Raw genomic sequence first — 16,577 nt, forward strand, 5'->3', positions numbered from 1 at the left:
ATGTTAACCAAAGCATAGAAACAAGATAAAACTTAACATAAAAGACTGATCTTCTTCCCTCAAAGTATTAGTGTATTTACTCGAATCTAAGCCGCATTTTTTTCCTGTTTTTGTAATCCAAAAAACCGCCTGCGGCTTACAATCGAGTGCAAAGTAAGCGGAAGTTCTGAAAAATGTTGGTAGGTGCCGCCACAACGAACTTCTGCCGTCTAAAATATGTAGCTCTATATAGGCATGCTTTGCAGGCATAAAGATAAATACTGTCGCCAAAACCTCTGCGTCAGTCAAAAAAAATTTTAAAAAGTTGGAAGACAAGCTTTTTTTTCTCCGCCCCGAGTTTCGACTACTGCATTTTCATACATTATCCAGCAAAGTAAATACAAATTCCGTATTGTTCATCTTCGAATGTAGCAGCATTTCAATGTACTACGAAAATCCGACTGGCAAGACTGTTTGGGATGTTTGTCAATATGGCCAACTCTACATTCTGAATTTTTTCCTATCTGTAAGAAGAGATGGTTGCTAATAGTAACTTTTATGAATTGTGAATCACATGCAGTATTATCTTCACCATAAGAATAATATGAATATAAACATTTTTCCGTGTATTCTTTCGTGTTTACTGCTATCTCATTTAAATCCTGACTGCCTAATAAACTAGTAAGAGACAACAGCAAACACGGAAGAATATACATATCATGACATGTTTATATTCGTATTATTCTTATGCCTAATAGTGATACAGTCAGAAATGAAGCACGGCAATTGACTAGATTTTTAAATCTAAGATGACTAATTTCTTTGCAGAATTTAATGCACAAAAGAGGTGTCAACAAAGATTTTCAAACGGAAAATTTTTTTAGCTAAACTCTCATTCAGAACATCTTCTATCATAAGCAGTCTATTGTTTGGTTCTTGTTGATCATTATCAAAAAAGCAGCAGTGTAAGTAACAACAAATAGCAGTCTCTTGCCATTGTTCCGCTAATGAGACAATTCCTCTCTTTTTTTATTGTAAGCGACGGTTGGGCGCACAAAAGCAAGCCATGCTGTGAGCGGCGACAGGTCGTAAACAGTAAACACACATCAGAATGTGACAAACAATACGGGACACCGTACAGTAATGCATTTTCAGCTAGAGTGACGTAAATACCCATAACAAAGAAAACGACACTTATCAGATCAAAGAAAAATAATCAATCAATTCAAACCAGACGAAGCACTTGAAAAAGAAAGGGTACCCGTATAAATACGGACGGAGCGCCTGACGCATAGCAATGGCTACCTGGTAAAGCTTAACTGCTAAGCTTAAGACTCGAACCAAACTACTGTAGCTGTATCTTCATTGATTCGACCTAAATTGTGTCTCATATTACAATGAACTAACTTTGTTTCGATTTGGAGGAGCGGCCTAAAACTTTTCTCCTCACTTGAATTCAGAGTCTCAAATTTCAGGTGTGGCTTAGATTCGGGAATATTTTTTCCCTTGATTTAGAGTCGCAATTTTCAGGTGCGGCTTAGATTCGAGTAAATACGGTAACTACAACTCACTTAATAACTTTTAATAGTATACATTGAGTGACAAGAACGTGGGATAGTAATAGCTCATACACAAATGGCGGTAGTAAGGCATACACAAGGTATAAAAGATCAGTGCGTTGGTAGAACTACCATTTGTACTCGAGTGTTACATATGAAAAGTTTCCAGTGTGATTATGGCTGCATGACAGGAATTAACAGACTTTGAACATGGAATAGTAGCTGGAGCTAGTTGCATGGGCATTCCATTTTGGTAGTCATTAAGGAATTTAATATTTTGAGATCCATAACGTCAACAAGGTGCCAAGAATGCCAAATTTAAGACATTACCTCTCACCATGGGCAAGATAGTGACTGACATGAATCGCATCAAACATTTATGGGTCATAATTGTGTGTTCAGTTCTGGTACATTATCCTACATCGACAATGCTTTTGAAATTATGGATAGCTGTAGAGGCAACATGGCTTAATACTTCTGCAGGGGTCTTCTAATGTCTTGTTGAGTCCATGCCACATCAAGTTGCTGCACTACGCCGGACAAAGGGAGGTCCAACACGATGTTAGTCCCATGACTTTTGTCACCTCAGTGCACTCATAAAGAACATTTATCCTCTATGTAAAATTGATTGCTACTTCTGCTCTTGTATATTTTGTTGTTGTTGGATGGTTTTGAATGTACGTTTAAAAACTGCTTCTAATTGTGGCAACTACACTGATGGAAATTGCAAGACCAAGAAGGAGTTGTGCAACGTAAACAAAAGTTGGTTGCCATGTTTCAAGAGCTCATTGGAGGGAATGGTGGAGGTCCTTTTCATTTTGTGATGAAAGCTGGTTCTGCCTCCATGCTGTTGATGGCCATGTGTTGGTTAGGAAGTCACTAATAGAATGTACCATAACACCTGCTTTTGGATGGGGAATGGCTTTAAGAATGGATGACCCTTCACAAAAGTGAAAAAAAAACTTTTTGTTTACTTATCTGTTTTGGAACTCAGTTGATGATTAGGAATCAATGCCATATTCTATTGAATATGACTGATACACCCTGTTCCATTATTTCTTCCTTATTATGCTACTTTCTGAAATTGATTGTGACTATTTCTTCTGGATTTCTCTTGTGGCAGAATTTTGTGGCGAAGTTGCCCATTGCAACAAAGGTTCTCCCTCATTCACCTATCTAACTACTTCATTGGATACTATGAGGGTTGTGAAATGCAGTGACTCATTAAATATTTCCTCAAATTCCACAATTAGTTTTGGCTGTCCTTCTGAACAATGAGTTCATGCCAATCATCCCCCCCCCCCCCCCTCTCTCTCTCTCTCTCTCTCTCTCTCTCTCTCTCTCTCTCTCTCTCTCCCTCCCCCCCCCCCCCCTTCCTCTCCCTCGCTCTCTATCATTCCTTCTACTGAAGGTGCTCAAGGATCCTATTTGGATATCGGTAAATGTTTTACTCCTTCCCTTGATAAAAATTTTTTGATAGCTTTTCTCACATATTGTTTACCATTATCTGATAATAGCTTCCTTGGTTTACGAATTGCAATGTTTCTCTTGAACCTGGTACTGCTGTTTTTTGCGGGATTTTTAAATTTGTTGGCATTGGACTGCTAGGAAACTCTGGAACACCCCAAACATCTGAAACTATTTTGTAGCTTTTTTCTTTTTTAAGCTAAATATTAGTTCTCCGATCTTTGAAATACTTCATGATTATTAAGTCAGAGATGACTATTGTTCATTGATGGTGTACTCATTCAGCCACATCTTATAAAGTTTCTCCCTTTCAGTATTTTTATTATTTTGACTTATTTGATAATCTGATAATTTCAGATGCAGGGTGTGAACTATTTAATGTTCTTGAAATAAAATACTTTGAATTACTTTGTATATTTCTGTAATAAATTTTCTCAGGTTAATGTTTGATGTCTGTAAGATATATTAATGGAAACTAAGCATCATCATCATTACATCAATTACAGACTCAGTTACAAAATTTTTTATTGTTTAACTGTTGTGATAAACTGCAATGAGCTCTTAACAATGGGTATTCCATCTTCACACTATTCCTGGCTGATTGCTAAAACATCTCTGCAATCTACACTACAAAGTGCCACGCCAACCAAGAAATATGATATCATATTCTCATATTCTTGCAACCTCCACGACACGCACACGCACGCGCGCGAGCGCGCCCACACACACACAAATGTGACTATATGAAAAGTTAAATACTGATAAAAAAGAAAAAAATATTTATAAAACAATTTTGCAGCACCGCTCATGTGTAGAAGAAGACAATATTACCGTCAATATTTGTAACTATACAAAGCGTCCGAACAATTTTCTCTCATACATCTTATTTACAACTGTTTCAGTAATGGCACATCTTATTGTTTACAAATGTAATAATCTGAACCAATGTTTTAGTGTTACAAATATATATACTAGATCTCCGTGCCCCAGAGGCAGTGGATTGAAAGAGTCTGTGGACAGCAAGTTGCAAAAATGTGTGGATATTATAGCATACTGTTCAGGATACAATTCAGTATGCTGACAAACTGTGCTCGCTTGCATTTTCTAACATAGACTGCATATATGTAGACTTGTTTCGACTGGATGTCTTGCATTCTTGAAATTATAGTATTTAGTTATTTGCAACAAACTGCTGCTGCTACTTCTTCTTTTCTCCTTTTTCACAAGGCTCATTATATTCAAATATTAGAACTTGTTGGATTTATGACTATTACAAGTATGTGTGTGGACAGTTAATTGAAGATAAATTAAATTCCTACATATGTTCAGGTGAAAGGCCTGTGGGTCCTCATAGTCCCTAAACCTGCCAATTATGCTTTTCGAATCAAGAATATGATAGTGTGCATTTTAGTAGGTGTCTGTTGCCTCATCTGCTATATCATATTTTATAAATACATACTACTTCCTGTGTGTGGAAGAAGAAGAAGAAGAAGAAGAAGAAAAAGGGGGGGGGGGGCATATCATTACGGTTTTTGGGGCATTTCTCTTTTATACTGTTTATGGGCAATTTTCCATTATACCATGCATGAGGATCAACAGTCTCTTCTCCTTTTAGAAACTGTTTCTCCACTTTTAAAGGTTGTAATCCAAATTTAATCTTCTTCTAATTCCTTCATGGTTTTATCTTTGTTTGTTGACTTAGATAAAAGAACGAAACAGTACCTTGGACAACTTATAACTTGGACATTCTCAGTTCCTGGATGGAGTGATTTAACCATATTCTTTGTAAGCTATGGGTCTGTTATTTCATTTTATAGTACTTAATCTATACAATACAGAGTACGTATTGGTAATTCTGAATTCTGTTTTTAGGGCACAGGAGCACGCCCTTATTCTGGCAAGGTTGGTACAGATGACATAGACGGTATTGATATGGCTTACCGAGTACTGGCTGATCATGCACGCACCCTGACAATAGCATTAGCTGATGGGGGTCACCCAGACAATACAGGCAGAGGGTATGTACTGGAGTTGGTGTTGTGTAATTCAAGTAATCAAAATATAACAAAAAAACTGTTGAAATGTAATATTTTTAAGAAATTGAGACTGGAAATCTAATTGATTGCTATTGAGTCACTTGAAGTATTTATTTAAGCCTAAGCATAAATTAGTTGGTTCTGTATATAGTATCCATTAAAGCTGCTCAGCACGCAGAAAGTTTTCCATATTAAAATAATATCAGATGTTGAGATTAGTACAGAAGATAGGGGTATGGTTTGACAAAAAATTAGCACTTTTCAGTTTTTGTTAGTGTAATGCAGTCATGGTGGAAGGGTAAATGGATAATAATAGAAATGAATAGCACTTGCATAGCATGCTTCAGTCATGATTCTTTAAAGTGCTTTTTGAGCAGCCTCAGTTTTCCTTTTATATGCTTCTGTCCACTTAAATTGCCTTGTTATCGTTCTATTGGAAATGATTACTTTGCCACTCTTGTGTTCCTTTAATTCAGAATTCTTGCTCAGCATTGGTTTGGAAAAAATGAATTAATTCATATACATCTCAAGTGAAGAGTGGTGGAAAATAGTGAAAAATAAAGATTTAATTTCCTTTAATGAACGGTTATGGTTGTTATGATGTAAATAGTAGAAAGGCCTAAAAATTTCAATCTGCTTAAAATCTAGCAACATTTCATATAGGCAGCAATACTTTCAGTGATAAAAAAGAGGTCATGGCATTAGTTTCTGTGCTGTATAAACCATTCCACTTCCTCTACCAAAATATGGCAATCAATAAGGGGGATTTATGGAAGAAAATAAATACGTCCACATACTATTATGTTGAATAATGCCATCCTATCTCAGAAAGTAACAGAAAATTTCTTCCAGATCATCAGCTCAGGCAGTCAAAGCCCCCACATTCAGTCTGTCACAAAACTGTGGCGAGGAAGAGACTGAATTTTATGATGGATAACACAAAGGGGTACAACCATCCATTCACTGTGTGGAACCTGGAATCAGGTGTCAGAGGCTTACAGTCTCTCACCTCGGGCAAATAAGATTCAGTATACTACATAATCTCAACTTAAAATCATGCTGCTTTCAGTATAACCAGGACTGGTACCCGCTACTTCGATTTATTGAAGAACGCTATTATAATAACCCATCTGAAGTGGAGAAGGATAGTATGCTTACCAGTAAGTTTCTAGCTTTGCCCAAGCACCTTGTGCGGGGGAAAGAGTCATTAAGGAATCATCAAGTATCTTCTTGTCTGGGTTCTGGAGTCTAGAAAACTGCTTAGCTGGTTTCTGTTTGGGTTTGGGAGATACCACTCATCAATGAATAATGCCTTTCTAATGATGGCAGCAGAATAGGAAACCTTCCTCCACAGTCAGTTTTAGGGAGTCTTCTTCGATATTAAGAAAGGCAATAATAGGACATGGAGGTACAATATTGTCAAATCATTTTAGACCAGAGAATGTGACGTTGCTTTCTCTTTCACATACTATTTTTGCTTAACAAGTCGGATGTGTACTTATTAGGTCACTTCCTTCAAGAGAACAATGCACCTAAAGGAAATGTGCTCTTTCATTTTGCCACCACCATCAGTATTATATTCACAGTAAAGAGTGCAGTTGAATTTTCCTTATTTGTGGATGAGTTTTACATTTTATGTTCCTCTTCCAGTCTCAGCTGGACAGCACATCAGTTTCAGCTGATGAATTTCAAGCTGGAGGAATGGTAAAAAAAATGGGGTTTTCTTTACAAAAAAAAATCTTTGTTTGATTGTTATGACTTACATTGAGTTCCACAAGAATGGTACCGATTGAAATTTTAATGTAATAGTTGCTTCATGATCATTCATTGACTTGACCGTCGCAGCTCAAAGAGTCAGAAGGCAGAAAGAACTTAACATCCTTAAAGTCCTTAGCCCATGAATCTGTAGAGCTGAATCTTATACAAGGCATTTGTGCAGTCCCGATTTAAGTATGGTTATTCTGTATACGCCATACACTCACCTCTCTTGTGGGTTTGTGCTTGGCTGCCATAGCGGCCCAGCCTTTGCAGCGCCTTTTCCCTTCCATGCTTCATGTCTGCCCTTTGATGTTCTTTTTCCCCTTCCCTTGGGGAACTTGCCTGGGCTATTTTTGTAAATGTATTATGCATTTTTGGTAATCGGTATCAGAATACTCTCCACTGTTTTTTGTTTCTCTTTTTCTTTCTTTGTTCACCTTCTTCTATCCTTCCTCCGCTTTGGTGTTTTGAGGTTTCTCTTTTTCTTCTTCCTCTCTGTGCGCTCCTGAATGAATGCGGCCCATGCATCTGATGCGTAACAGGTGACTGGCTAACACACATTCCCCAACCCCGGGTTGACACTTAGGGTTCGCACGTACTCCCTGGTACAGGCCAGGCCTAGGGAGGTGTGATTGGCTGAGCTGCTACCTTCCCAGATTACCAATTGGTTCCTCTGTCATATGTATGGGAGGTGTGAACAATCACGTAAGGCGGGTGCACCTCTTTCTGAAGGGGGATCCCAGTAGGAAAGAGCGTGCCATCGGAGACACTGACAATCATGCGGGATTTTCTCCCAAATAGCCAATCATCTTCACAGTCAGTGGCTACAAAATGTAAATGGAATGAGGCTAATGATTCAAAGACCCTCCCAGCTGCACCATGGTTCCTTGTGGTTTCACATATGGAAGACAGTCAGTCCATTGCTATGGTAAATCCATTTATTATTCATAAAGGTGTTGATGCAATTGCTAGTCCTGTGAAATCCTGCTCTTGGTTACACATGGCACTTTGCTTTTGGAGACTAGTTATGATTCTCAAGCACAACTGCTTGGAGCTTTGCTCCTCCATGGCTGTCGTGTTAGTGTCCAGGCCCATCGAACACTGAATTCTTCCCACGGTGATACGTTGGCCTGCTTGATGGTCTGACCGAGGCCGAAGTCCAAATGTACCTCTCAGCCATTGCCATCTATCGGGTGATGAAAAAGTTAGATGCCTCCTTAGTGCCCACTTTTGATAGAGTGGTTCTTCTGTCAAAGATCAAAGCAGCTGATGAAGCTATTACGGCCAAACAGTATATTCCAAACACAATGTGTTGCTACCTGTGTCATCGCTATAACCACATTCAAGAGTCCTGTTGACACCCAGACAAATTTGTAACCTGTGGTAGGGATGCACACAAGGGCGATTGCCTCCTTCTCCCCATTGCATCAACTGCAATGGCAACCATGCTGCCTCCTCCCATGATTGTCCCGTATATCTTACTGAGTGGGCTGTCCAGGAGATGCGGGTGAGGGTAAAAAGTGCCTTACCTGATAGCTTGCAGGTTGTTGGCTAGTTGGAAACCCTGTGTTCTGCCATTTGGCTCCTACAGTACTGTTCTTGCTACACTTTGCGCCATGAAGGACATTCCCACACAGACATGTGACCTCAAATTTAGCATCCCAGTTGTGAAATCATCCAGTGTCACAGTAGCATCCCCGTCTCCTCCTCCCGCTGTGCAACATACTGCCAAACTTTGGCCTCATGGGGCTGTCACCAGCTACACAACTGGCAGGCCAGAAAGGACAGAAGGAATACTCCTGTGAGAACTTCTTACATACCTCCAGCCATCCGACATCTGACACACTTCCTCTGAAAATCAGAAAGGCTCAAAGAAGTCAAACAAAGGCAAATGGTCTTCTCCTTCGCTGACTCTAAGATCCTCTTCAATGGTGTCACCACATGATACCCTCGCCCAGCTGAACTCCATGTCTGTGGTGCACACCACCAACTGTTTTTCTGCCCCGGACTCTGCAGGCTGACGAAAGGAAAACGCTGACGCTTCTGTAGGCCTCATAGAGTAGGATCCTGCTACCTCTGTGTCCTTTAGCAGTCTTCGAAGCCTGGCACTTGGCAGCCAGTGAGGTGCCACCCCTCACTTTCCTTGTTGTGATGCTCCATGAATGGAATGTTCATGGTCTTCAGTCCAACATAGAGGATTTATGGCTGCTCTGAGAATCGCAGCATCCACTTGTTCTCTGGCTTCAGGAAACAAAATTGCGTCATCATGTCCGCTTTGAGCTCTCGCATGCCGTCCCAGTCCATTTTGACCTTCCACCCTGTGGACGGCATTCCATGTCATGGGAAAGTCATGCTGCTCAGAAGAGATGACAATCATGGTCAACTCATCTTCCTTATTACTTGCCTTAAAGCTGTTGCAGTTTGCCTTTTCCTTTCTCACTAGACCTTTCCCTTTTGTCTATATCCCTCCATCATTCATTGTCATTGGAGCAGATTTCCTTGAACTTATTGAGGAGGTACCTCACCCCTTCCTGGTGCTCGGTGCGTTCTCCCAGAACCTATCAGAGAATTGCACTCGTGGGTGACCTACTCGATCAACTTAACCTCCTCTGCCGTAACACAGGAGCTGCCATGTCCCTTTCAGATTCCACACACACCTATTCCCATTTTGATCAATCCTCCTGCACTGTCCAGCTTGCCGAACATCTCTATTGGTCTGTTCTCTCTGACACTTACTCGAGCAACCATTTTCCATGTGCCATCCATTCGCTGACTACCCCACCTACATGCACGCCCAAATGGCAGCTTACTAAGGTCGAATGGAGGCTTTACTCCTCCCTGGAAACCTCCGATGAACAACCCTTCCCCAGTTGTGATGACCTGGTGGAATATTGTGCAAATGTTGTCCTTACTGCCACAAAACATTCTATTCCTTGAACTTACTCTTTACCATGATGTGTCCTAGGCCTTTGGTGGACTGAGGTGTGCCACGGACACAATTTGCGAGTGGAGATGTGCCCTCCATGTTTCTAACTGTAATCTTATGATTGCAAACTGCATTTCATTCACTAGTTCTTTTAACATTTCCACGTCCTCTTCCATTTGTGGGCCCTCCTCCAATGGCTCTCTGGGACCAAAATCCATTCCACAATTTCCAGCCTGACTAGCAGACGATGTCATCGTGAACCCTATGCTATTTCCAACATTATGGGCCGCCGTTTTGTGGAGATTTCCTGCTTCTGCCACTGTCACCCTGCCTTTGGCTATCAGAAACTAGCAGAAGCAGCTCGAGTGATACCATTCTCTTCTCAGAATCCTGAACGCTACTATGATTGAGTTACATTGTACTCTCACTTCATCCCAATCCTCCGCCCACAGTCAGACAATGTTCACATGTAGATGTTGCAGCACCTTTCTGTTGCAGGCGAGCACTTGGTGCTTCATACATACAACCACATCTGGGCAGAGGGCATGTATCTGAGATGCTGGCATGAAGCCACTGTCATACCCCTACTGAAGCCCAGTAAGGACAAAAATCTTCCTTCTAACTACCACCCGTTTCTCTCACCAGCTGTGTTTCCAAGGTGATAGATCATATGATACATGCCCAGGTGGTATGGTGGCTCGAGTCTTGCAATTTACTAACCACTGCAAAGTGTAGATACCGAGCGTAGCATTCTGCAGTTAACCATCTCATCACTTTGTCCACCCATGTCGTGAATGGGTTTCTGCAGAAATCCCAGACTGTAGCATGTTTTTCGATTTGGAGAAAACCTGTGGCACTGGCTGGAGGACTGTCCGTCCTCTCTAGACGTGGGGCTTCCATGGCCGCTTGCCTCTTTTTTTTTTTTTTTTTTTAGGAATTTTTAGAAGACCGCATTTTCAAGATATGTGTGGGTTCTGCCTTGTTGGACACCTCTATCCAGGAAAATGGTGTGCCTCAGGCTTCTGTCCTGAGTGTCCTGTTTGCTATCACCATTAACCCTATAATAGCCTGTCTCCAGCCAGGCATCTCTGACTCCCTTTTTGTTGATGATTTTACCATCTATTGCAGTTCTCTACGGAGCTGTCCCATTCAGTGGAGTCTTCAGCGATGTCTCAATCATCTTTACTTGTGGAGCATAGAAAATGGATTTCATTTTTCCATTGACAAAACTGTTTGTATGAATCTCTGGCTGTGTTATTGGTTTTGTCCACCATCTTTACATCTTGGACCTGATGCTCTTCTGTTTGTTGAAACTGTATTCCCGAGGCTCGTACTCAATAGGAAACTTTCGAAGTCCTCCCATGTGTCTCCGTCAATGTTCTATGTTTCCGCAGTGGTACTTTCTGGGGAGCAGATCGAACCAACCTCCTCCATTTGCACCAGTCCCTTGGCCATTTGAAACTAGACTATGGGTGTTTTGTTTATGCATCTGCATGTCCGTCCCTTATGCTGTCTCAATACTATCCACCATCATGGCATCCATTTGGCCATTGGCTCCTTTTACACTAGCATGGTTGAACGTCTGTTTGCAGAAGGTGTTGAACTACCGCTGTCCTATCGCCGTGGCTTTCTTCTCAGCAGATGAACTACCGCTGTCCTATCGCTGTGGCTTTCTTCTCAGCAGATACGCATGTTGTTTGTCTGCCATGTGTGGCCACCCATCCTGTGCCGCCTCCTTCAATGACTCCTTTGATCGCTGGGATGGGGCTTGTACCTCTTCTCTGTTACCTCCTTGAGTTTGCTTTCGGCTCTTACTCTGGCAGCTTAACTTAATGCTACCTGCACCTTTCATGATGGGTTTGAACTCTTCACCACGTTGGCTTTGTGTGGTGGCCTGTGTTCACCTTGGCCTTCATTCGCTTCCTAAGGACACTAATCCAGCCTTGCTCTGTCGCCTTCACTTTCACGATCTTCGCACAAAACTTCATGATAGTACCTTAGTGTACACTGATGGCTGTTGGAACGACTGTGGTGTCTGGTATGCCTTTGTCATTGGCACTGACATTCTTTGGTATCAGCTTTTGTAATACTGATCAGTATTTACAGCAGAGCCCTGTATCCGGGCATGCAGTACATCTGATGACACAGACTTTCAGTCGCATCATCTGCTCAGACTGTGTGTACCCTTCAAACCCTCTGTATGCTGTACACCGCCCATCCTGTAGTACAGTGGGTTCTGGAAAGCTGCAATTGCTCACTCTTGGTGAAGCCGCTGTGATGTTTATATGGGTTCTTAGTCACGTTGATCTGACAGGAAATAAGGCCGCTGATGATGCTGCCCAAGCTGCAGTCCTCGTACCTCAGCCTGCTAGTTCTTGCGTTCCCTCAGATGATCTCTGTATGGCTGTCTGTCAGCAATTGGTGTCACTTTGGTATCACCACTGGTCCTCCCTTCTGAGTTATTAAGCCTCTCCCAGTGGCTTGATCGACCTCCTCTTGGCCCTCTCGCCATGAGATCATTTTAGCTAGGTTGCGTATCAGCCACTGTCTTTTTAGATGTCGCCATTTGTTAAGTAGTTCTCCCCCACTACTTTGTACTCATTGCACTCAACCTCTGACAGCCTGCCATTTCCTGACGGAATGCCCTTTTTCTAACGATTTATGCTTTCATTTGTGTTGCCATCTGAGTTATCGGCCATTTTAGCAAACGATGTGCGGGCTGTCAACCGCATTTTCTTTTTGTCTATTGTAGCAGTATGGCGAAGGGCATTTAATTTTTAGTTCATGGTCTGTGTTTCTCTATGGCGTATTTTATGGATCTTTCTCGACGTCCCAGTTTTTAGTTGTCTTCTCTCACATCGATTGGAATTAACATGTAGTCATTTTTAACTCTTCTCTTTGTATTTGTGTTCTACAGTTCTGACGAGGGCACATATGACCTTCGTCATTTTTGCACCCTAAAACAAAACAAACAATAACGGCTCTGCAAGACACTTGCATTCAAAAATGTTGCATGCTGTCCACAGCGAGGTGATTAGGCTGTGTGATCCTAATCTGAGTGTGAATGACTTGTGGAACTATAAATGGCAGACGTTAAGATTATGTGATTTTGGCTTGTAGCAGGTTTGCACCTTGTGTGAATAAGACAGTTAATCTGTTTTTAGATATGACAGTGGTGTATTTTTCATAATGATTTGAACTGTGCTTTCAACTTTATTTTAAATGAGTGTTATGGCTGTTTTATGTACTCATAGGGCCCAAGGAGACAAATATAGTCATTTCAGCTGCTAAGGTTCTGTATCATTAACTTGTAAAGTATATACGATGTGTAGTTATTGGAATTGAAAAGGCACCTTAACAGGAAATTTGTAATCTACTCAGATTGTGTGTGCCCTTGACTCAGTAGTGAAAATGTATCTGGCTGAAAATGATTCAAAACATTGTAGGGTCTGGCATAACTTGAGGATGTGAGATGGTATATATAAAAGTCTTGGCAAATGAGGGGTATATATAAAAGTCGTGGCAAATGATGTCTGTAATTCTGTGAGGCTGTTCACAGATGGTGCAGTTATGTGCAAAGAGCTAATTTGATTCTGAAGATTGGCTTGATGCCTCTCTCCATGCTACTATATCCTGTGCAAACCTTTTCTTCTCCAAATAAGTGCTGCAGCCTACATCCTTCTGAATCTGCTTACTGTGTTCATCTCTTGGTATCCCTCTAAAATTTTCCCTCACACTTCCCTTCAATATTAAATTGATGATTCTTTGATGTCCCAGAATGTGTGCTATCAACTGATCATTTCTTCTAGTTCAGTTGTGTCCCAGTTCTGTTCAGTACCTCTTCATTAGTTACTTGATCAGTCCATGTAATCTTCAGCATTCATCTGTAGCATCACATTTCAAAAGATTCTGTTCTCTGCTGGTGTAAACTGGTTATTGCCAATGTTTCTCTTTCACTAACAGCTACACGTCATACAGATGCTTTCACTAAAGACTTCCTGACACTTACATTTATGTTCAGTGTTAACAAATTTCTCTTCATCAGACACACTTCTTACCATTGCCAGTCTGCATTTTATATTCTCTCTGCTTCATTCATGATCAGTTATTTTGCTGCCCAAATAGCAAACCTCGTCTACTACTTTAAGCATCACTTGATTTAATTTGACTATATTCCATTATCCTTGGTTTTTTTTTATTTTATTTTATCTTATACCTCCTTTTAAGACATTCCGATTCCATTCAACTGCTCTTCCAAGTCCTTTGCCATTTCTGACAGAATTACAATGCACTGGCAAACCTTGAAGTTTTTAATGCTTCTCCTACTCCACATGTTTTTTTGGTTTCCTTACTGCTTGCTCATTGTACAGATTGTATAACTTTTTATGAAGGTGGTGCTGTACATCTTTAATGAATGTTGAGAACTGAATTGTGCAATACACAGCTGTGACAGTATATTTTAATCGCTTTCAGTCTAGGCTCAGACCATCATTGAGTCCAAAAAACCTCTTAGCTGTGCATGTGTGTGATTATAGTACCAGTTATCAGATGTACAATGCTCCGTCATTACTATTAGCTGTATATGTATAACTTTGTGTCCATTTACCCTCAAAGCTGTTCATTGTGTGATAACTTAGTGGACTGAAAAGTTTCAGTCCACAACTTCATCAGAGTCGTTATCTGCCCCTGGAAATGTCTTACAATTAAAATCTGGTTTTGAGATCTCTGTCCTACAATTATATAATCAATCCGAAATCTTCCAGTGCCTCCAAGTCTCCTCCATGTCGTTTCATTAGGGCAAATGTAGTGGCGCAGAAACGGGGGTAGATAATGAGGGTCTTCCATGGAAATGTAGGCTACGTAGAAAGGACAGAAAAATCACTGAACAGGATGCAAAACTTTGTGCCCTTAAGGCTGAATTATAAAACACGCATTTGGAATTATGTAGGCTACAGGAAGAAAAAGAGGTGGGGTGTTGGAAAAAGGTAGCAAGCAAGGGGAGAAAAAGGGAAACTGTTGAAAAAACTTCAGAAATTCAGTTAGTATATCAGCTTGGCTTGCTGTCTGAAGTAATGGAAGGAGGGCTTCATCCAGATATAGCTGAATGTAGGTTGAAAATAAAATAGAAAGAAACTTCCAAATGGGAAAAATATTAAAAACAAAGATTCCAAGACTTATCAAGCGGGAAAGCGCCGGTAGACAGGCACAATAAAATAACACACAAACACACACACAGAATTTCTAGCTTTCGCAACCAACAGTTGCTTCTTCAGGAAAGAGGGAAGGAGAGGGAAAGACGAAAGGATGTGGGTTTTAAGGAAGAGGGTAAGGAGTCATTCCAGTCCCAGGAGTGGAAAGACTTACCTTAGGGGGAAAAAAGGATAGGTATATAGTCGCGCACGCGCGCGCGCGCGCACGCACACACACACACACACATACACATCCATCCATACATATACAGACACAAGCAGACATACTTACAGGCAAAGAGTTTCGGCAGAGATGTCAGTCGAGGCGGAAGTGCAGAGGCAAAGATGATGATGAATGACAGGTGAGGTATGAGTGGCGGCAACTTGAAATTAGCGGAGATTGAGACCTGGTGGATAACGAGAAGAGAGGATATATTGAAGGGCAAGTTCCTATCTCCGGAGTTTGGATAGGTTGGTGTTGGTGGGAAGTATCCAGATAACCCAGACGGTGTAACACTGTGCCAAGATGTGCTGGCTGTGCACCAAGGCATGTTTAGCCACAGGGTGATCCTCATTACCAACAAACACTGTCTGCCTGTGTCCATTCATGCGAATGGACAGTTTGTTGCTGGTCATTCCCACATAGAAAGCATCACAGGGTAGGCAGGTCAGTTGGTAAATCACGTGGGTGCTTTCACACATGGCTCTGCCTTTGATCGTGTACACCTTCCGGGTTACAGGACTGGAGTAGGTGGTGGTGGGAGGGTGCATAGGACAGGTTTTACACTGGGGGCGGTTACAGGGGTAGGAGGCAGAGGGTAGGGAAGGTGGTTTGGGGATTTCATAGGGATGAACCAAGAGGTTACAAAGGTTAGGTGGACAGCAGAAAGACACTCTTGGTGGAGTGGGGAGGATTTCATGAAGGATGGATCTCATTTCGGGGTAGGATTTTAGGAAGTCGTATCCCTGCTGGAGAGCCACATTCAGAGTCTGATCCAGTCCCGGGACGTATCCTGTCACAAGTGGGGCACTTTTGGGGTTCTTCTGTGAGAGGTTCTGGGTTTGAGGGGATGAGGAAGTGGCTCTGGTTATATGCTTCTTTACCACTTCGGGAGAGTAGTTGCGGGATGCGAAAGCTGTTTTCAGGTTCTTGGTATAATGGTTCAGGGATTCAGGACTGGAGCAGATTCGTTTGCCACGAAGGCCTAAGCTGTAGGGAAGGGACCGTATGATATGGAATGGGTGGCAGCTGTCACAGTGGAGGTACTGTTGCTTGTTGGTGGGTTTGATGTGGACGGATGTGTGAAGCTGGCCATTGGACAGATGGAGGTCAATGTCAAGGAAAGTGGCATGGGATTTGGAGTAGGACCAGGTGAATCTGATGGAACCAAAGGAGTTGAGGTTGGAGAGGAAATTCTGGAGTTGTTCTTCACTGTGAGTCCAGACCATGAAGATGTCATCAATAAATCTCTACCAAACTTTGGGTTTGCAGGCTTGGGTAACCAAGAAGGCTTCCTTTAAGCGAGTCAAAGATTTACTGTCCTACCCTCGTAGTCTGCGCTGGAAATATCACTTTGCCACGAAGAAAAATAACCCTGATCCCACTCCTAATGATCCAACTCCCCAAGACACTATCCAAATTGAACCCTGCCTGGAAAAGTTC

The 16,577-nt window shown here is 41.6% G+C and overlaps 1 protein-coding gene across 1 annotated transcript in view; it reads left to right on the forward strand.

Moving 5' to 3' along the window:
• The window catches only part of LOC126325453 (alanine--tRNA ligase, cytoplasmic), a 185,721-nt gene that overhangs the window by 70,804 nt on the left and 98,340 nt on the right, over positions 1-16,577 (forward strand). The window contains exon 7 of the mRNA XM_049995175.1: positions 4,878-5,023. Coding sequence (XP_049851132.1) covers positions 4,878-5,023 — 146 coding nt within the window. The remainder of the gene's footprint in view (positions 1-4,877; positions 5,024-16,577) is intronic.

Source organism: Schistocerca gregaria, chromosome 2 (genome assembly GCF_023897955.1).
Source record: "Schistocerca gregaria isolate iqSchGreg1 chromosome 2, iqSchGreg1.2, whole genome shotgun sequence".
NCBI classification, from domain to species: Eukaryota; Metazoa; Arthropoda; class Insecta; order Orthoptera; family Acrididae; genus Schistocerca; species Schistocerca gregaria.